General features: G+C 43.9%; 1 protein-coding gene across 1 annotated transcript in view; it reads right to left on the bottom strand.

The window, feature by feature from the left end:
• LOC103922772 (transmembrane protein 2-like) overlaps nucleotides 1–21,853 on the bottom strand; it is a 56,798-nt gene that overhangs the window by 27,879 nt on the left and 7,066 nt on the right. The window contains exons 3-15 of the mRNA XM_009330974.1: nucleotides 21,569–21,799; nucleotides 21,060–21,248; nucleotides 20,529–20,698; nucleotides 19,465–19,674; nucleotides 15,486–15,691; nucleotides 13,793–13,862; nucleotides 13,023–13,151; nucleotides 11,910–11,995; nucleotides 10,429–10,560; nucleotides 10,273–10,308; nucleotides 9,288–9,440; nucleotides 7,214–7,391; nucleotides 1,717–1,932 (exon numbers count right to left, since the gene is read on the bottom strand). Of these exons, the coding sequence (XP_009329249.1) occupies nucleotides 1,717–1,932; nucleotides 7,214–7,391; nucleotides 9,288–9,440; nucleotides 10,273–10,308; nucleotides 10,429–10,560; nucleotides 11,910–11,995; nucleotides 13,023–13,151; nucleotides 13,793–13,862; nucleotides 15,486–15,691; nucleotides 19,465–19,674; nucleotides 20,529–20,698; nucleotides 21,060–21,248; nucleotides 21,569–21,799 (2,006 nt within the window). The remainder of the gene's footprint in view (nucleotides 1–1,716; nucleotides 1,933–7,213; nucleotides 7,392–9,287; nucleotides 9,441–10,272; nucleotides 10,309–10,428; nucleotides 10,561–11,909; nucleotides 11,996–13,022; nucleotides 13,152–13,792; nucleotides 13,863–15,485; nucleotides 15,692–19,464; nucleotides 19,675–20,528; nucleotides 20,699–21,059; nucleotides 21,249–21,568; nucleotides 21,800–21,853) is intronic.

Below are 21,853 nucleotides of genomic sequence, written 5' to 3'. Positions count from 1 at the left end.
CTGCTGTGCAACTAAAGCAAATGCATATAAATTTTTTTAGTTGAAGAAGACACTCATAATCTGGATTTGACTGTGCACATATTATGTATGCATAGAGGTCTCAAAGATAATTGCATTCCTAAAAGTTTCATGCATAAAGTTCCTTGGAGAAAGGGGAACAGAATGCTCTGTCTGACTACCCAAAGTGCAAGCCCACACCTTACTACACATCAGAGAAGCCACAGAGAAAGCACCTTCAGAAATCTCCCAACGTGGAAAATCCATGAGTCTAGGTTTGAAACCCATCCTGAGGTGCAACTGTAGGAAATCAGGCTCTGCTAATCCCCACGCTCACAAAACTGCGTGTTACAAAGGGAAATCTGACAGCCTGCTCCTCTCGAGGCAATTTTAATGCTGCCCAGTCTTCAGTGACTTCAGGCAGAGTTTGATCCTGTGCCATACCTGCTGATGTCTGGGCAATGTCTGCTGACTCCCAGTGAGACAAGAGTTTGCAGCATGCTCCCAAATGCACAGAAGACTCTTAATAAATAAATAAATAGATAACACCTGCGGCATCTCGTGAACTCTGATCTTAATTTAAGATCACTTCATATTCCATTCCTGCCTTTCATATCCAGCAGTGCACCCCACTGCAATCTTTCTTTGACAGTGCAGGGCTGTTCTCAGCGGTCAGGAGAACATAATGGTCCTTCCAAAAGCCACATCTTGTGTGAGGACTCCCAGTACCCACTCTCCAACCTGAAATCTCCCTGAAACCATGTGATGCTGTGCTGTGTGCGCCCACCACACGCAGTCTTAATATTTGGCTTGTTCAACACAAGGAGAGAGGAGACCTGGCAAGATGTCCAAGTAACTGGAGTTTTAAAACAGGCCTGGATACCTTTTTTGTAAATATATTAATATCCTTTAGAAGTGGAGGAGCAAGGAGAGCCATCTGCGATCTCTTACAGGTGACTGTGAAACCTGTGGTGAGTCACGTATTTACAGTATGCTCTATCCACAAACAAAGGTCTTGTCGAAAACTGAGCAACATACAATGAACCACAAGCTGATTTTGAGTCACATTTTCCCTCCATTTACCATTCTCCTCTTTCCTTCCTTCCCTACTGAAAGGTTACCTGGGATTTGCAGCCCCTTCTACCAAGGTGTTGACATCTCAGCTAAGGTCTCTAACTCAAGGGTGCTGAAGAAAACTGCCGCGAAGGTTTAAGACCACCCTGGCCTAAGACTGACCATCCCTCAGCCAGTGATTTCTGAATGGGAAATAAGAAATAAGTGTGAGTTTGTGTCTCAGCCACCCATTTCACCATCCTGAACGCAGTGGGAAGTATCAGAGGAGTAACATCTTCCATTACTGAAACTTGGTCCACCAGACTTATCCACCAGAGCCCCATGACAGAGTGGGCAAATGCCTGGAAGCAAGAACTAGAAAACACCAAACTTTCCCCCAACTCAATTTCGACTTGCAGCTTCTTGTGGGCAATGGGAAGAGACAGGGCTCCTTATAGCCACGGGTTGCAGGCAGCGGCACAATAGGAGCTTTACTGAGCCCTTGGAATTAGGCAGATAACACTGAGGGGAGTAAAATTATACCCAATTTATTATTCACCTCTTATGGAGTGTTGAGTAGGTTTCACTCCATCACCCCTCAGCAGAGTATCTGAGGAGACCCAGCCAACACGCCCAGAGACGTTGCCTGCAGCCGCCCCCCATTACCTGTGCAAATTTCCCGGTACACATCACCCCGTTCCAGCGCGGGACAGTGAGACACCCGGGATGCCGCAGCAGGTAGTTGTCCGCTCTGCCTATGAAAGTGTCCGGATACCCTGTCACTGAGCCGTCCAGATCATGGAAGATAGACGTTTTGTCACCGTCATTATCGTTATTTCCAAACCACTGGCCTGATCTGCCAAAAAACACTTTCAGTCCAACCTAGCAGGAGAAAATAAGAAGAAAAATTACTGGTTAGCTCTAAGTAAGGACTTGGGTTTGCAGTGTTTTAACAGCCAAAACAGTGATACAGCTAGCACTAGAAAGCTCTATTGTTTGAATAAGAGTTTTGTTTTGCCTCTTCCATTTAGAAAAATTTCTGACTGTATTGGCTTTCCCCCTCATTTCTTAATGCCAGGAGGTATTTTCACAAAAATTAGACTTTTGGTTCTTTGAAATGCACCCGCACAACTACGTATTCCTTGAAATCACACAGCAATAAATTATGCAGTGGCAAAAGGAAGAGGATGACTCAAAGGCTAGGGAAGTACTGGAAGATTACGAAATTTACTGAGGAATATCGCAGCTGTGATCAAAGAAACAAAAATTACTAGATATTTGGTGAACTTTCTCATATATTTTCAATGGCTGTTCTAAGCAGTTCTGTGAGTGCCTATTTTTTTTCTAAATCTTCCCCTAAAACCTTATAAAACTCATAAAAGTGACAGCAATTCTCAGAATTGTCTCTTGTGCACATTCTAGTATATCCCCTGAGTAGTTTCTTTTAGGAAAGAGAAATGACAGGAAGCAGCATTATCTTCATTATGCAGAGCTCTGTTTTCAAGATTTTTCAGTAGCTAAGTAAAAGAATCTGTCCTGATACGAAAATCCAGCAAAACGAGGAAACTGCAGATGTTCAGCAAAAAGGCGTGGAATATTTTAATGTATGCAGAGAAAGTGATCACAGCGTGCGACGATTAAGTTCTGAAGTAATCAAGAAAACAGTTACTCCAGGTCAAGCACTCTGAATGAATCCTGCAGCAATGTGTATAAAAGCAGGCGGCATAACTAACAACTGGATCACGCCAACCCGAAGGACTGTCATTTGGTCCATTTAGCCCAAATAATTTTAATTGGACTGTGCACATAAGTAAGAATTAGGGTCAGCAGGATTAGGCTGCAAGTTTACTAAGGGCTTTAAAAGCTTTATTTTAACAATAATAAACAGAACTTAGAATAGGACGGTCATTGTGATTCTGAGTTAGGTAGAAAGTCCCATTGGCTTAAAAAGAACGACCACTGCAGCAAGAACTACTTGCAGAACAAAAGTCTTTATTCCTCTAAAATTAAATTAGAGCCTAGGACCATTTTTCTGCCATCTTCTTGTCTAAGTATGAGTCTCATAAACAAACACCTGAAGCAGTCTCATTTAGAGGAGGCTCAGACACATGGAAATTTGATGTGTATTTCTGAGTGTTTTAAAAACTTTTCTTACTGCACCGCAGGAAATTTTTGCGCAAAGGGCTACTTGGCAAAGCAGGAGGATCCCAAAAGTTGTCTTTTTTCTTCCATTTTAATTTATAAAAGAGGAGACATTAAAAAAATGTAAACACCATGCTGCAGCTCAAAGCTCCATTATAAATACTTCGTGACAGCGCACTTCTGGAGTTGAATATGAAAACGGGCACTTCACTGGGGAGGAGAACAGTCAGCTGTACTTCAAAACAAACTCAGGCACAGCCAGCACAGCTTACATTTGATTAACACTCTCAGTGTTTCCATCCAGCGGCAGACAGTTTTGGTGCTAACGCTGATCTGATCTCTAACATTCTCCTCTAAAAAGTCTGCAAGTCAGAAACGAAATGGAAATGTTAATGAGCAGTGTCACTTCTTGTATAAGTCTCAAGGTTACCTTACTTTTGTACACTGAGGGGTCGGGGTGCACTGAGTTTGCAGTTACAGCTATGGCAACATGTATTTTTTTCTAAGTGAACACGCATGAACAGGGAAAAGATTCAGCTTGTCAGGTATGCCCATGTGGAGCTAGGAATGAGCCAGAAGAGGGTGCAGAGACAGGTCATGTCTAGCTACCACACTACTACTCAGACACCTCATTTTCATTAGGTGTGGACTTCCTGGGAGTGATAGGGTATAAAGGTTACTTGAATTACCTGTCTGAAGCCTGACAGGGAGACCTGGCAGATGATGGTTATGTGAGTACGTAATCTCTTAGGAATATGCTAACTCGATCTGTCCAAAGGCAGCACACCTAACACAGCTGCAGACAAGTCCTGAAGACCGCAGTGGAAAACACTTTCTATATTAAAAATTAATAAGGTACTGGAAAACACCGTAATAACTTGCAACTTTTTCCAAAATTCAAGTATTGGCACAAGCTGCCAGAAAAAGCCATATCACTGTTATCATTTTAAGGAAACCACTTTCAACCAGTGTGAATCTTCCTCTATTTTACCACCCAAGGACTCCGCCCTTGTTAGCATGGCTTTTACTCTGCTGGAGTGATGCAAGCCCTCACCCTGCAAGTTCCCTTTGGTCAGGAGTCTCCTTAGGGTTTGGGGTTTTTTTATTTTTGCTGCCCTCTTTTTCAGGGGATAAGAGACTTGCACTTTAACTCAGTGTCTGCTTTTCTTTTTCCCATCGTGAACTGTTTGCAAACTTCTGCTTTGACGCAGAAACCCAGCACTAAGCCAACACAGGCTAAACATAGTAAAGGCAACATGAGGAAGCGCCCATCTCTTAGCTAGGCAGGACTGCAATCCCATGGGAGTCGCTAGACCACAGCCAGGAGCCAGTGCTGGCCCCTCTGAGCTCTTCTGGGGACCACAAACCCTCCCGACACAGACCGCTGGGATTTCTTCGGCACAAGTAATTTCAGAGATGCCATAGTGTTGGCACAGCTAGGAGTAGAATAGGCTTGAATCCACCCTAAGCTCCTGGCTGCAGGGAAAAAAGAACCAGAGGGACTATTAGCAATGGATGTGAATTGGGACAGTTTGTGTCTTCTGCACCTGCTGGAGGTGGCCTTGTTCATGGGAGCCCAAAAGGTCACGTACAACCTCTTGCTCCTCACTTCACTCTACAGGAGCTGTGCAGAAAAAGGACAGAGGGATGAATGGGTTGCTATTTTGTGACTACAAAGATATATGTCAGGTCTTCTTAAGAAATTATACACAAGTGTCCTGTTTGGGCATGGCTCTGTTCTGGGCTGGGGCCATCTCCTTTGAGCTCTCCAAGTCCTACTGACTGACAGTAACCAGATCTACAGGAGACCACAACCGTCAGTCATGCCCTCAGCTGGGTTAAGACCAACTACTGCTTCCACTGCTTTGAAATAACTTTTTCAAAGCACCCTTTTAAAAACAAACAAACAAACAAGCCTAGCAATAATTTTGCTGTTGATAAATGCACAGATATCTTAATATGCGAGATTTAGGTTTGTCAACGGAAAGGCAACTAGAATACTTTTTATGGAGCGTAATGTTTAGGTCTTCTGTTCTATTTGACTGTTATTTTTATGCTGGAATTAAACAAGACCTGACTGGCTTTATCATTTTGTTGTCTAACCAATCTGCTGATTAGTCTGATTAATTATACAATTATTCCTTCAGCATGACTAATAGTTTTGTCATCACTATACAACTTTCAGTAATGTTTAATTTCTTCTTAAAAAACAACTGTAAAATGATTGTCCTTTAGGGAATTAGTACTTAGCTACCCTTTAAAAAGTAATAAAATTTAGATTGGAGATGGAAAATTAATTAAAACAGTATACAGGCTCTATCTTAACTAGTCAAAGATGTATCGTCCCGTATAGCAATTAGCAACAAAACAATAAACTAACCGTGGTCCTTCAAGTCTGAAATCAGATTTAGCATGCCTGGGTTCAATCCAGATAAAAAAGAATCAAAGTGAAAAGTGCTGGGATGCAGGTGGCTACAAACATAAATGGTTTTTAAGTTGGCAAAATACCAACTTCAGAAATTGATATTTCTTGGAAATGTAGATACAATAAATAATTATTGGGATAATGTAATTAGGGTTTTTGTAATAGGCTGACACTGTACCATTTTAATTTGCTTTGCAGAAATATTTAGTAAGTCTTCTGACCATTTTTACCTTGAAAACCTCAGATCTTAAAGGCGTTGCAGTACTAAACTTCCTCTCAGACAAAAAATGCTGGGATATTTAACAGGCTCACTGGCCTCAAATGGTGCAACTGTACTAAACAGCTGCATTTTCAGCCGTTCAAGAGGTAATCATCCCCTTTGCTAATGTGCACAGATATCATCTGTCTGCAACCATTCTGTTGGACAGAGTCCTACATCCATTACTGGAGGAAAATTTCCACTCTCTTCCAGTCCACCGATCGAACTTTTTCATCACACATTTTTCTCTAAGCTCCCCTCCCCGGTTCCAGGTTGATTTTCTCATTCACGTTCCCCATGATCATCTCATAGCCATTTCCCCAAGGGAGGGCATAAAGAAGGTACAGCAAATTAGCCCTTAGTCTTGTTCCAAAGCTCCCTAAAGCATCTAAGGTAACTAAGATGTCTTTACTGAAATGCACAGGAACTGTGTTTTCTTTAGAGGAGCAGTCAAATGACTCCAATCAACATCATCCTTTCATGAAATACCCTCCTGTTGTTGGTCTAAAGTGTACCAGAGAGGGGACAGACAAACTAACTGCTTGCCAGAGGGAGTGATATTGGTCAATCCCAGAGCAATGGAAATTTTCCTCAAGATAAAGCCAAACCTCAAGCCAAAGTTACTACAGTTCATGGACATCCTAACAAGCATGGACCTTGTTTGAAAAAAGCTAAGGAGAGGTTATGATCCCTGGGAGCGAGCCAGGTGGAATCTGTCATTTCCCAAGCCAAATGTGCAGGGCCACAATCCCTGCAGGAATCCAGGACAAGGACGGGAATTGCTCAGCACCCTGCGGCTCCTGCCAAGGCAGAGATAGAGAGCCCCATTCTGCTGTCACTGCTCAAGGGAAGTCCCTGTTGTGCTCAACAGGAATTTCACTGCCGACCCCAGAAACTGGGCCATGGCTTTGCTTCTAAGTGCATTTGCTTATTTCTGTATAAGAATTGCATTGCAGCTTACTGCCTCCTGACATCTCATTTGTGTTTCCCTCAACCTCTGAGGCCAGGTCGTCAGCATATAAAAGCTGGTAAAGCTGCACCAGCTAAGAGTGATGTTCTGGATTTTCTGGTTACAAGGTGAAATCTTCCTCTAATGCAGATTTTTTAATGTGTGTCTGCCCAGGCATAAGATACCTTCACATTTTACTGGCGTATAAATAAACTTAATTTAAAAAAAAAAAAAAATGCTGCAAAATGAACTGGTGGTATGCACTGATGTAACATGCACCACTGCCTGGAAATTCCTGCTCTAGGATAAATATCTCACCGCTTCCAAAAACTTCAAAAACTTGTGCCTAACAATGCGTCTATTTTTTTTTCCTGCTTTTCTTACTCACACTTTTCTCCATCAGGATCTGCGACACATTATTCTGGGGGCTTATCTGCCAGGAGTTTTTCATGAAGAACCCAATGGCACTTGAGTATCTGTCAACGGTCGGGGTGAACTTCTTGAAAGTGCATTTTGCCATCCTGACAGGCCCATCATAAATCTGGAATCCACGAATAGGGAACGTCCTGTGAGATTTAAAAACAAACACAATCCTGTGTTAAAAGCTTAGGCAAACTCTGAGTCTTCTCCTGAAGGCATAGAAAGATATTAACAAGTAGCTAAACCACCTTTCTTTTCCCCAAACTGGGATCTGGATGCTCATTACACAGTTAACGAAAGATGAAACTCTGCTGAACATCCTCTACAGGATAAGGCTCAAGAGCCAAAAAAAAAAGACTCATACAGCTTGCCTAAGTCTTGTAAGCTGGGGTGAAGCAGTTTAAAACCCTTGTCCCCAGCCACCCAGGGGCGTATCACCATGAGGAAGACCCAAAGGGCTGTGTGGCAGCATTGCCATCAGGTTCCCTGTTCCAGAATAGACAGGTTTCTCAGGAAAACATCAGCATGATTGAAAAAATTACATCAGTCAGACTCCCTGGAGGCAACAGTGTCTCCTTGGAAGCAAGTACCAAGTGGTGCAGCACAGTTTCTCCTCTCCATACAAGCCACTTCACACGAGATCCCTAGGACCTAGTCCACAGCATTTCGTAAAGAAAAGTGATTGCTGCAGCATCAGTCCATGGACATGTTGTCAAGACATCAGTGTTGAAGGAGACACCACTGGAGTCCCAGGTAAGGACCTGCCTCTTCCACGGTTTGTTTTGAGAAGGTGCCAAGTTTTGCTTGGCCCCGGTTGTGTGTGATTAAAGGGTGGCCTGCATCAGCTTTGCAGATGGTAATGAAGCTGGCTAGTAGTGGCATGGAAGGGTAGGTCAATGCCTACAGAGTCCAGAAAGAGCTGTTCAGACACGAAAGCCGCAAAATGGACATCACATGGGCACACAGGCTCTCTCAGCCTGGGGGTCACCGAGACCCAGATTCCCCCCCAGCCCTGATGTTTTTTCTTACTGGTTGGCTCCAGAGATCCAGAAACACTTTGCCAATTGGAAACACCAGGCACAAACAGTGTTTCTTGACCAAATAATTCTTCTTCCATTTCCAGAGCTGTTATCCCAGTAGTTGGGTCTGGTACAACCCCCACATCCCATTCTGCACTATGGTGAAATGAAAGGACAGATATCAGATGTTTTGGCAGACTCCTTTCCAAGAGTACATTGCTTAACAATATCACAGATGATCAGAGCTTGTTTGAACGGCAAAGGAGCTTTTTTGCAATTGCAATTAACACAACACCACCGATAATAACTGAGGATAGCTCTGATTATTCTTGCTGCCCTACACAGATCCCATTCCAGTGTCGCTTATGGCTGAGACATGTATAGTCAGGGCTGTGTGCGTGGCATGTCTGCTGAGTACTGCTTATTCCTTAACTTTATATTCCTCATAGAGGGATTAATGATTGGTGAACGTCACCAAAAACATACATTAGGGTAGAATTTAGGCTTGGGGAAGCACGCCTTGCTGTGGGGATGTGGGTAGGCACCGCAGCTGCTAGACAGGAGGCTGTGCTGCTATCAAAATAGAAAATAACATACAGCTATTGACAGAGAAATAAGATGCAATAATGAAAAATGGTTTCTCCTTTGTGAAACCGGCCACGTTTGCCCAGCTACGCTGGCAGGAGGGACGGTGGCACGGTGGAAGAGAGCTGCACCATCAGCTCGGCACTGTGCTACTGAAGCACTACACAAAAGCCATTTGGTATCTTTCAGATCCTCTAATCCATTCTCCAGTGACTAATAAATTAAGCAGAAAATTAAATCAAACACATTCAGTCAGGAATGCTCTCAAGCTGTTGGCCTGAAGAGGGAGTTTATTCGAATACTTATTATTTCTGGCCTGTACAATAATTTAAACACCCGGTATAAATTACTCTTTGGTAGTCACATTCACATTCATTCCTGAGGCTTTTCTTTTAGCTTATGCTAACGCCAAGAAGAAATGGCAGAAGAATAACTCACTTGTTTCTGGGCAGCGTTCTGTATTCTCCATTTGCCCCTTTTCCCCAGTAGCTGTTTTGGCCTCCCTGGGAGCCAAAGTTGCTGCTTTCTCCAACAAAAATGGAGCGCGTAACCTCCAGGCTGGAGCCTTCATCTGTCGGGAAAGTCCCATCACTACAAGCAGGCAAAGAAACACCAGGTAACTATGCAGCACACCACAACCGATTCATTAACACTATTAATTACACCACAGACACAGTAGAATTTCTTTCTTAATTTGGGAAAAAGTGCATCCACTGATATAACAACCTGCTTTAAAATCTCTTTAGAAACCGGCAAGTGAGTGCGGAGGTAGCTTAGTGCTCGGGCAACAGTAATACAGGTAACTTAGTCTGGGTAAACCCAGCTCTACCCGATATATATATATATATGTATAAAATTGCTCTATACCGAGTTGCTTCATAAATTTTTAGCTACATCCCTAAAGCGAGAGCTTCACTGATTCTCATTGCCTGCAGTGGGCTTTGGACATGGCTTATTTTTGCGTGTCTTTTGCAAGAGGGGTCAAGATGAGAGCAGCAGGAGCACGGTAGACACCAGCAGAGGAGGCAGGAGACCTGCTGTGCCACCACGTGGGACCATCCCAGCCACCCTGTCCTGGCAGCACACGAGCTATGGGTGATGCTGCTCCACCAGGCCAGAGCAGAAGAAAAGTCTCCCCAAACACAGAGCCAGATGTTTAGTCTACTGGTTCAGGACCTACCGTCCAAAAGGAAATATTCAGCAATTACGATGTATTCCCCAGACATGCTGAGGCAAAGAGAATGAAAGGCTAAATTGCCCCTTGTATTAACGGCTGTGCAGGGAAGACTTGATGTGGTCTGGGAGGGAAACGTGAGGTTTTCTCGTGTCTTACAAGAATTACCAGGGGAGTGTCTCAGCTTCCATTCTTGAGCCTCTTACACTGGGGGAAAAAACTGGAGAAAGGTCGATTTTAAGAAATTACCTTGCCAGAGTGAGTCCAATTCCATTGTCTGAAAACCTGGGACAGAAGAAACACAACGGTGTAAATGAGGAGGAATGTCTGCAGTGAGTTTGGCCTGGAGACCTATTTATGTCTGCCACGAGGGGAATGATATAACACGTAATTACAGTAACCTACCCCGAGTTGCGGAAAATAATGTCGCCGCCCCTGGCCCAGGCCCCATGGTCATTATTTTTAAAAGCAATAAGACCATCAATCACGGCAGGAACTCGCGGCTTTTCAGGATCAGCATCTCGATGTGGGCGAAACCTGAAGCAAGGAGCTTAGTTAATGCGGCACAGGAGACATAGGAACCGACCTCAGACAGAGGAGGTAGCGCCTGGCAGACCTCGTTTGGCTTCCAAATATCAGTGGATAGGCCTAAAGAGGTGATATGCCCTGGTTCAGAGTCAGGCTATTAGCTTGATTTCATCTCCGTGCTTTGGTACAAAGCAGAAAACAAGAAACACTCATAAGGGTGAAATTCTGGCCCCAGTGAAACCAACAGGAGATTTCTCGCTAGACTTCAGTGGGCCCATGGTTACTCCTTAATTTGATTCAGTGTGATTTAGAGGCATAGAAATCATTTTTCCCAAGTCACTTGGGTCCTTTTGTAATTGTCCTTACAAGGCCCCTTGAGAATCCCTGCACTGATGCTAGAAAATCAATTAGGCACTTTCAAGAATCTCATTCAGCAAAGATAACGGAGTAGTTGGAGCTGCTTTCCTTGCATGTACAGGCCAGGCCTCCATATGCTTCTGTCTCTGCTGACAGAGAAGCTGTCATACGGAAAAAGGATTCGCCCTGGGAATCGGGCGCTTCCCAATTACTTTCAGGCTATTTCTTGCCACACTGGCTGTTCACGGTAGACTTGTGCCGTGTTCGGGAAAAAATCACCATTGCTTTTTCTGAGTCTACCCTCACCTCCTACTTCTTCCAGCTGATGTCCCGAGGGACGTGCCACCTCAGTGCCCAAGGGGCTGGCCCGGGGAGGGAAGTCTCACAAAGGGAGGCAAAGTCGCCCTTTCCTCTCAGCCATGCGGGAGCACTGAGAGGGTATGATGGAGGAGGCAAAAAGCCAAGGCTTGACCAGGAGCAGTGGCTGATTTTTGCCACATCCTCCTCACACAGACCCACAGGGCTGCAGCGAGCGAGAAAATGGCCTTGGTTTACCTGTTTCCACTCTGCGAAAGGAGGCTCAGGGATTTTAAAGCAGCTGGCAAAAAGCTTTGAGGCTACTTTCTTTTCCTCATTAATCCTAGACCACTCTCAGCAGTCTCTTATGTCATCTTTCAGTTGTAAGTCCTTTTAAGCAATTAATAATAAATGTTGGAGTTTACAAGCCCACTAACGGAATAATGGGATCTGGATCCCCTTTCACGTGCTTCACTGCTTAGTCCTCATAACCCCAAGTGCCCGTGTATCATTTTTGGTCAGCAATAACACAAACAATTCAGTGCATAGCTATGAAGTATTTGCCACGGCACATCAGAGAGAGCTTGTGTGTTTTTTTCAGATGCTCCGGCCATAATGAGGCATTAATGATCTGCTAAATACAATGCAGAAGCCAAGCAGCAATACAACTATCCAAAATACTTAGCCATACAGCATGTGCTTACCTGGCATTATCGACAGTGAGATACTCTCTGGGATCTTCAGCGCTGGCTCTCGTTGTCTTTACTCCTTTTCCAATAAACAAACCAGCCTGAAAATGCACGCAACTCCAATTATTTTAACAGACCGCCCAACAGAGACCAGAAAGCCCAGATTTTTATCAATGAACGTGGGCAGCCGGGGCGTGCAGGCACGGCGAGCGGCTGCAGCCTGGGCTTTCTTTTCCCTTTCGATGTCACTTGGCACTGCTCAGCGTGACATTAGCACAGGATGTAGCACGCTGAAGGCAGGACAGAGCCTGCCCTGCCATGTGGTATGCATCAGCATTTTGGGCTGCCTTCTGACCCAAAGCAAGGCACTGAACTCCCACTCTCTCCCTCCCTCGCAGAAAGCAACAGGGGACTCTGCCAAGCTCTTGACAACTTTTTGGAAAAAGAGTGTTGTTAAGAAGTAAGGCTTTAAATAAAAAGTGACGAGTCCCCCGACAGTCAAAAGAGAACATGAGCCGCTGTAGCTAAGTTAAAGACTTTGGGCTAGAGCAGCAGCTGCCATGGACCAAGACGTAAAATATACAAGGCACAGAAAACAGCACTGATTTCAATCTAGAATCCTGAGAAATAAGTTAAAAATGCTTTTTATAGCATATAGGTTAAGTTTTCATGTCAACAGTTGGGGGGGGAAGTGTTTTTCTTGGAATTACCCTTGAAATCTCGGTCTCGTTTTTCACAGGTGATGAGCAGGCCCTGGCACAAACGACTTCTGCTCATCCCCCTGGTACCCTTGCACCACTGTGGCCAACCGCAGTACTCAGTGTCCTGCCTGTCATTCCTTAAATCTCACTTAGAGATTTAATAGGTGTAACTAAGGCCAGGGCACATCCCCTCTAACACAGGCACCCAGCTGAAGCACCTGAAATGGGAGCCCCATTCTGCTCAGCTCCCTCTTTGATCGTTAGAAAGAGCATCATCCCCAAAAGTTGATTGTCTCTTAATATAGTGTTAAAAGACCACTATCAAAATGGAAGACACCCATGGTCATCTGATTTCAGAGCACCACACATGGTCAGCCCTACGCCATACTATTTTATTGGTAGTAACATACAAAGATCATCCACGTGCCTTGAAATTGGAGTGGACTCTGTTGTTGTAAAATACTCCCAAGGGGGTATGTTCAGCCTGTCCCTCTGGATATTGCCCCTCAGACTGTCCAGTTGGAACCCGGTGGAAGATGTACCATATCCCAACATCCTAAAAGACAAAGAGAGGTCTGAGAAATGGGACGCTGCAATTGATGATACAGGTTATCCTGGGGACTTAGGGTTTCCCACTATGCCGGCCAGATTTCTAACTGAGCCTGCCAAACACGTGCGAGTCCCAGGGGACACACACCAGCCCGTGCTCTTACACCTCCCGACTTATCCTTTGGCATGGACAGTGGGCCCTCGCGGCACATACACATGGGTTTTAAAAATGCATATATTGTGGGTGAAATTCAGGTGGTTTATTAGAAAACATAGCCTTCTCTATACAGGCACATTAAACACAAACATGATTTGGATAAACGTCAGAGATAATAACAAGGAGAGAGTATATATTTTTATATATAAAAATATAAAATTTTATTGGGCATTTAACTATTAGCTACTAATAAAAATCAACATTTGGTAAGAGTCACCACACACCATTTCCAGCCACAGTTGTGAGAGAAATCAGTGTGAGAACTGTAGGCAAATACTTGTTCTTAACAAAGACAAAGGTTGCAGAAATACATATCCAAATTTTATGATGACTAACTAAAAATTCATTGCCCTCGCGCTAATGATATCAATAAGGGTAGAATATATGGGAACTGGAGGCGAAGTATAGCTCTTGCTGTTAAATGATTTTACCTGAGCACCAGCTGCTGCATTCTCTATTAAGTTGTTGTTCGGATTTGCAATCCAGAATGTGCTGACAGCCCTGAAAAATCAAAATCAAAACGATCCTAAGCAGTTAGCAAACAGGAAGGGATACATTTTCATGGACTTGAGCCACAACTCTCCTACTGACTTTAAAACTCCACACAACCTTTTAATGATACTCTTTGAGGAAAAGAAACCATCTAGTGATGTCAGACGTGTTCATTTATGGAGCCACATGCTGAACCTATTGTATTTTATATGAGACCATTAACACAAAATCCATGCTCTGTTAAGTGGAGCTCAAGGAAACCCAATGTCATCTTTTTTTTTTTTTTAAGTTAAGCAGCTTTGGAAAATGTCTGAAAAGTGAACTTCTGGTTTGTTTTTTGGAACTTCAGGGGCAATGGCAGGAGGTAGGGGATTCTCTATGGATTGATGAAGCTTCTACGTGGAAAACAAAACGAATGTCCTTGCAAGCTGCAAATGGCTCGTTAAGCAGGAGATGAAGGAGATACTATTTTGACATTTGTTCAAATAAGGAGTTTTTGCTTCAGAAGAAAGATCAGCAGTGGCACAAACAGAAGCCAGATATAGCTATGAAAACATTGTCATCTGTTGTCTTACTTCATTTGATAACATCTTTTGCAGTAATAAAGACCACATGTAAAAACACTGTAAACCTTTTCTCATAATCGTACCAATTAATTTGATCATTCTAAGCAGAAAATCTCAATCATTTTTTATCCACCTTAACTATTAAATAATCAAGAATCCACACTCCTTTGGATTAACAGAACCACTAAATAGATGCAAAATAAATCTGTATTAACCATACAAGCAACCTTAGCTTTTCAGCAACAATAATTGTAATTAATTCGGTTGGATTATTTATGCAAATTAAAATAAGTAGAGTTTGGCCACCGCATCCTTTTCCAGAAAACAGGAAAATACAAATTTCCGTGGCTAAACTGTGTTCTTGCTTGCAAACACTAGCCAGACCCAAAATACCTGGGTCCCCGAGTGCCCATGTTACAGCTCATCAGTCTCCAAAACAGAAGCTAACTTCGGTCAGCTATATCGGGATATTGTTTATTGTTAAATGATGCTCACTGTAGTTTATGCTAATCTCTGCATTCTCACTAAATCTCCTGATGTAGTCTAGATATTCATGCACTCATGTCCTATTGACCAATTTACTCTAGATGCTCCAGCACCAATTCAGCCCTGGTGAAAAAAGGCAAAAACTCCCTTTGTAGTAAGCGATATTTTTGCCAGCCTACACCAGGGCTGAAGCAACTTGCATTTATCAGACAGATTTCATGGAGCCTTCAACATCCTACTTAAAAAGAATCGAAAAGGGTTCAGAAACGAGCAAAGTGCTCTAACATACTTATGCTTCTCAGGAAAGAGCGACAGGAATAACCAGCAGCAAAGATGTCTTGCTTAGGATTCATGCACGTGTTAACAGACGTCTTCAGAAGCAAAACATGGTCAAGCGGCTAAATTATTTTAAAATGAGAAATGGTAGAAGAAGCTACAATTTTTCATTTAATATCAAATAGCAATTTTTCATTTAATATCAAATAGCAGCTTTCAAAAGTTTCACCACAGCCTTCTTTGGGACCCAGCTATAAAGCGCAACGTAAGTGCAAAACCTGACTACAGCTCCCGGAGCACTTACATGCAGTCGGTGCTCGGCACAGGAACGTAATTCCCGTAGACGTGGCTGCGGATGGCAAGGCACATAGCCTCATTGCGATCCGAAGGCAAGATCGTCCCCGACCTCGTGAGGAGGCCCAAGTTGTGATGAAATGTATTGCGCTGCTCCGTCCCGTCTTCGAGGAAGAAACAGTGCCCCAGAGTGTCGTAGCCAATGGTGTCTTTTACCTGGGAAAAAAGTATACAGGCCATAGATCGCAATGCTAACAGCAGTAGGAACTGTAACTGATATGCTTTGCTTATCCATAACTTCCCGAAACACTCGCGGAGTGGTTTTGCCACACCTCTGCCCAGCGAGAAGTGCCTCCACAGGCATCAGTCCTGGAGCTAACTCGAACTACATGCAGTTTGCAGAACTGTGGACTCATCTTCTTATACAGCGAAACTGCTATTAAAATTACTCTGCGGAAGATCACATGCATAATTAAAGGAAAATTGCAAAATACTGGATTTAAAACTGCCCTCAGCTCTAAGAGAGAATATTTGATTCAGTGTCATGGAGTAAATATCTGCCTAAAGATAAGTGTGTCTTGCGTGATAAGCCAACAAGTTAGGATGGTTAATCCAGAAATTTTCATGACTGCAACACTTCCCCAAAAAAATAAGAAATTCTTTAAAATGCACCATGTGAAATAATTTATATTAACAAGGTTTCTGTTCTTTCTCCTCCACTCTCAAGAGGCGCAGGGCCACTTCATTCCTGTAACGATCAGCTTGGGCAGAGACGGTATTTTACTGTTTCAGTCTATTTAATATGAACTGGCATGCACAGGGATATTGCATTAAACCCTAATTTGACCAAGAGGACTTAGCACAAAACTCCTTTGATGTACAGTCTTAGGAAGATAAATTCAGAAATCCTTCTTTTAAATGTAAATACTAAATCGGGCTAGCTAAAATACCAGCTATTTGTTACTAAATCTTACTGAAACCGTAACTTTGTACTCAGATGATCCCTGTCAGCATACTTATTCGCTCTTCAGGCATAGAAAATTCCTGTTGACGTCAGAGTTATGTCTGTGTCAGACTGCAAGATTAACTAATATTAACCTACTTGGTTATTTCTGTATACAGAGGGACACTTGAGCGAAATCCATTTCCGGCTCATATCCTGTGATTTCCCCTTGATGGGCTGCAACTGTACATAACATCTGGAGTCACAAACAGCATAGTCCCCATAGGTATATCTCCACTGGATTTCATTGTTTTCCTGGCAGTCAGCCCTCAAACGTGTCATCTGCTGCTCTTGTTTCTGCCCTAATGAGGTGTTCCAGGGAGAGTTAAAAATAAGGCGCAACACAGCCAGGTACCCAACTCCTAACCGATACAGTTTTGGAAATCCACCAAGACCCTGCACGCAGGTACAGTAGCTCGGAGTGAGCTACAAGGAGGGTAACAGAGAACCTACCTGCAGCGGCACTGGACGTGTCCCTGCCAGCTGAGCCTTGGAAATACAGGTAGGAAGTGGATTTAGATAAAAACGCAGATGTCCTTGCCAACCTGCTAAGAACAGTAATCCTGGCTACTTCTACCCTTCCAAATGACGGGCAGGAGCTGCGCTAAGGAGGCCACAGAACTCTATTTTTGGAAAGAAACTGTGACAACAAACTGCTCGCTGTTTTAAACAGCATTTCAATTGTAGAGTTTCATTCTTCTGAATTGAGCTGAAGTTTGGCTAATCTGTTCTTCACACAGCTGCATGAAAAGTCAGCCTTGTATCCGAAACTGGATTTTAGATTTAAGTAATATGATTATTCACAGCTTCAGAATCGCATGACAGCCCTGAAAACTTACATACACAAAACTATATTGATCACTCTCCTAACCAGAAATAACATAATTTAAAGATCACTTACTGAAAGAGAAGGGCCCGTGCCATTAGATCAAAACCTCAATAACTGATCAATTCTGGCGTATCACAGATAGGAACCAAAGCTTGGAAATGAGAGCCCACCTGCGGCACCGTGACAGTAGCGTATTACTGTATGTGTCAGCACGAAACACTGTCCACAACGCAGGCTACAGCCCCACTGGCGTATCCAACACCAGATGATTAAGATGCCTCTAAACGCTGAATTATATATAGTTCAGCAACACAATATAAGTGACCTTTATGCACTGCAACATTAGACATGAAAGACTACAGTAGCCCGTGTACGCCTGACGTGCGCCAGGGCAGCGAGAGGCATGTCGCAGCCTGCTTCCCAGCCACGGTGAGTAACCCAAGCTGTGTGCGTCGCTGCCGCCGGCTGGCAAAGCGGCACAAGCCTGGCACACGGGAGCAGCAGATGGGAGAAGGGTCTTGCAGACAGCACGGCGTGGCCAGTAGGCAGCGAAGCACAAGCCACAGCACTCCAGCAACGTACTTCTACAATTACATCCTCTAAACCCTCAAAACAGGAGAGGGAAAAACCACTTATCTGGTTTATTCTGCCTCAAGGGCTGAAGTTTCATAATCTAATGCTAAAACGGGTACCCATCTATGTTATTTAACTGCCTTGCTCTGATGTACATGCTCTTCTCTGGAACTGCAAATTATTTTAATTTGTTTTAAAGCGAGGCTTTTTATTACATTTTAATTACTTTATATCTCAATGACTGTATTGAAACCACACAATTCTTCCACAGAATCACATATTTAACCTTTGCTATAAAATCTATTCACTGATTCATGAACTCAAAGCCCCCAGCAGTCAGATGCAGGGGGGCTGGCTCTCACACTCGGATTCTTGATTTCACAACTACTGCATCCCACGCATCCAGATAAACCTCACTTCTGATAAAGAGCAAGAGCGTGCACCATTCTTCTCAGGACCAATATTAATGCAGGGCTTAATTTTTCATCCCCGGCAGGTTCCTTCAGTTCCAGAGGTTTAATACCAACGAGAAGAGAAAGCAAGTTAAACCATATCCACACATACTGGGCAAGCCTCCTGCCACCTAAGGGCTCTACACAACAGCAGGCTCTACAGCCAGAGCAAATCACGTATATGAGAAGGCAATCAATATTTTGAGTGGTCTGGACACTGCAAATCCAGTTTAGGATACGTGAAAAGTGCTCCCAGTTGTACAAGTCCAGCATCACATTTTTGTGAACACATCCTTTCAGGAGGACCCTTTCACACAAGGGTCCCACCAGAGTGCATCTATGTCGTGTCTTGCACAGCTTTATGTCCAGGGTTGAGAAAAAGTTGTCAGGAAAAACGCGGGAGGTGATGGGTGGGTCAGGGAGTGCCTCTGCCTGAGCACACATCGGGTGAATGAGGAAATGCCCACGGACACCAAAACACCGTTCAGGGTCTTGCAGAGCACGTAGCAACTGGACGTGTCGGGACTGGAGCAGGAATCTGTATTTTCCAGCTGGGTCACATATGGCTTTTTTGTGGGTTTTTTTAAGTTCCTCTCCACAATGCCCTTGTGAGGATCTAGGTCAAAGCCAAGTTCCTGAGGGCTTTTTTGGCACTGAAGCGTCTGTTTGGGTCTGTCCCTCTCATATTTCATTCCCTTTGTCATGTGAATATTTTTGGATATATCTCACATCGCCCTGACTTGAACAACCCCTGTCTTTTTTATCTCCTTTGCAAATTAAAGGTCCCCTGCTTCAGTCAGGACCAGTAAAGGTCCATTGCTTTCATTTTAAATGAAAGTTCCTATTATCACAAACTGTCCAGAATAACCACGGCAAAGATTTCACTATATCTGGTCACACCGTTAATAATATTAATTAGGAAGCTGAACTTCATTTCAGAGAGCTGCACTACCAGAGCAACAGTCCTAACCTGAATACTGGTCAAACGAAGTTGACAAGTCAGGACATTTCCTGGGGAAAAAAAAGCCTTGCTTCAGTATTCTGATTTCTCTTTGTATCACAAATGGCTCTTACTGTTTAGCAGTGCCTAAGCAAAGAAATTAACTTGGTACTAATAAAATATGTCTCCTACCAGAAGGCCATGAGTTCCATGTATGGCAACACACCTAGAGAAGCAGTGGTGGATAGCCAGGTTATCAAGGTACGTTGGGCGTTTGTATCCTCCTCTCTCATCCACATCCTCAGCCAAGTGAAAGTGCACAGGGTAACTGCCCAGGATTTGCTGCCCCATGTTTTTTAATTCCACTCCTGACATGTGAACAGAGCTAAAATTCCTTAGGATCTGTTGAGACAAATGTAGATCCAAGTAAGGCGTTACAATATAAACACGCACAAAAAGGAAAAACCTTTTTTTTTTTTTTCTTATTAGGCAATATGTTTGCAGAGTAAAACAGGGCCTGATCCCAGAAGGAGGTGTCAGCTCCCTGCTCTGACTCACCGCAGCGCAGCACCTGCAGAGCAGTGTGCACCTACTGCACGGGGCTGCCGAGGAACAGCTGCCAAACACCACGCGCGGTATTTCGCAATGGCAGCGTGTGACACGGCTACGGACAAGGCACTCCTGCCAGCTACAGAAAGGGGCAGCATTTACCACCGGGCTCTACTTGCTGGCAACTCTACCTCTGTCAGGTGATTTTAGGCAAGACCTGCACAGCTCCCCGGTTTCCACCAGTTGGTGGGGGAGTAATTTTACGCAAAGCCCCTGCAACGGCAAGACTTTGCACCTCCACCAAGAACACATGGGACAACCAAGAGGAGGGAAAGCAGAACGGGGCGAGACCCAGCACTTCTCTGAGCCATGAAGGGAGCAGGTTTGCTCTGCAGGAAGCACAATTTCTTCAGTGACATCTCGTGAACTATGTAACTTCACACTGACCCTGCTGACAGCGATGCCGCTAAAGAATTCCCTCTAGCCCAGAGAAGGGTATGTTTTTGCATACGCGGTGAAGAAAACGGCACAGCCTCATCGCAAGTCTAGTTTTGCAAAAGAGGCCAACAAACTTTTCCCTTCTTCATAGACAAGTATATTTTTCCCCCCGATACAACGGTAGTTTCATGCGTTACATCGCTTGTTTACGAACCAGGAAAGGAACGATCTGAAACCACCTACAGGCATATGCATTAAAAAGTACTCACTTTAATGTGTCCTCCAAATGTGTCAAAGGAGAAAAACTGACATTGATTTTGTCCATAACAGGAGTCTTCCATTTCTCCTTGAATAAGTATATTTCTAGTCAGAAGACCAACCTCCGCCCTCATATCGACACCATCAATGACTTCTCCAATGTGAAGATAAAGTGGGCTGCCTGTGAAAATCAGAAACCTTTTTATTCAGGGTGAGCACAGCGTCTTTCTTCATTATCACATTGTTCTGAGCAAGTGTACGCCTTTCATTTAAGCAATCGCTAAGTTTGGGGACGTGCCCAGTTGTTAGTATTTGATCCCAGAGGAGATTAGCACTTCCCCTGACTTCTACAAGGGACTGCTGCCCCTGGTCAAACTTTAAAGTTCCAATATCGGGGCCTTCAGCTTTCATATGGCAAGTGCCCCTCTGTTTATGGAACAAAAACTAGCTAAAAAGACAGGAAAATGTAAATGTAGAAGGTTAAAGACAAGACAATGTAAATATTTACCAAAAATGAGTAGCTTGCTAAAAATATTTCATACCATCAATTTTCACTTGATTACTTTTACATTCAGGGCAAGGAAGGAGATTAAACTCTTCAGCCTGATGCATAGAATAATCTGTACTGGCAACAACGATCCGGTCACCAGGTAACCAACTTGTAACCTCATCCACCAAATGAAGAATTATTCCTTTGGACACTTCCACTTTAAATCCATTATGAGGCACCCCTGAAGAACGAAGCAATCAATTATTTTTTACACTTGCACACGACAGAATCATGCGATTAGCCAAAGAGCATACCAATTTCATTTTGATCTAGATAACTCTGCGTGTGATAGAAGTGTTCTAGCCATTAAATATGTCAGTGTCATCTCTTTGTAGGCAGCTAAAACGTTACTTTGCGAGAGTACTGCCGTTGGTTTGGTCACCGCGCGCGTGAGCAAAAGTCTGCGCTGTTATTATCATTGCACCGTTCAGATTCGCAGCAGCCAGCATAAAAATCAGAGCAAAGCAAGAGAAGACAAGCAATTGGCAGGAAAGACTGAACCTTTTATCCATCCACTGAAAGCAGTAACAGTAAAACGGGTGCCGTCGTAGGTGAGGAAATCTCTTTGGGCTACGGCTAACCCCGTTGTCCCATTCCCGTGGTACTCCCGCTTATCTTCTGCTGTGGACAGCCGATCCCCTCCGAGGATCCCCACCAGCGCCCAGGGCTGCCTGAAGGAGACCGGGAAGGAGCAAAGCGAGTGCCATCCCGAACCCCCCGTCCCCCAAAGAGCTTGGGCAGGAGGGGAGGGCGCAGCTCGGCATGCCTCCCCTCCTTCCCTCCCCC

Source organism: Pygoscelis adeliae, unplaced genomic scaffold, assembly GCF_000699105.1.
Source record: "Pygoscelis adeliae isolate BGI_AS28 unplaced genomic scaffold, ASM69910v1 Scaffold318, whole genome shotgun sequence".
Taxonomy (NCBI): domain Eukaryota; kingdom Metazoa; phylum Chordata; class Aves; order Sphenisciformes; family Spheniscidae; genus Pygoscelis; species Pygoscelis adeliae.
Note: the sequence above shows the minus strand (reverse complement) of the source record. Positions and strands in the feature narration are given on the sequence as shown.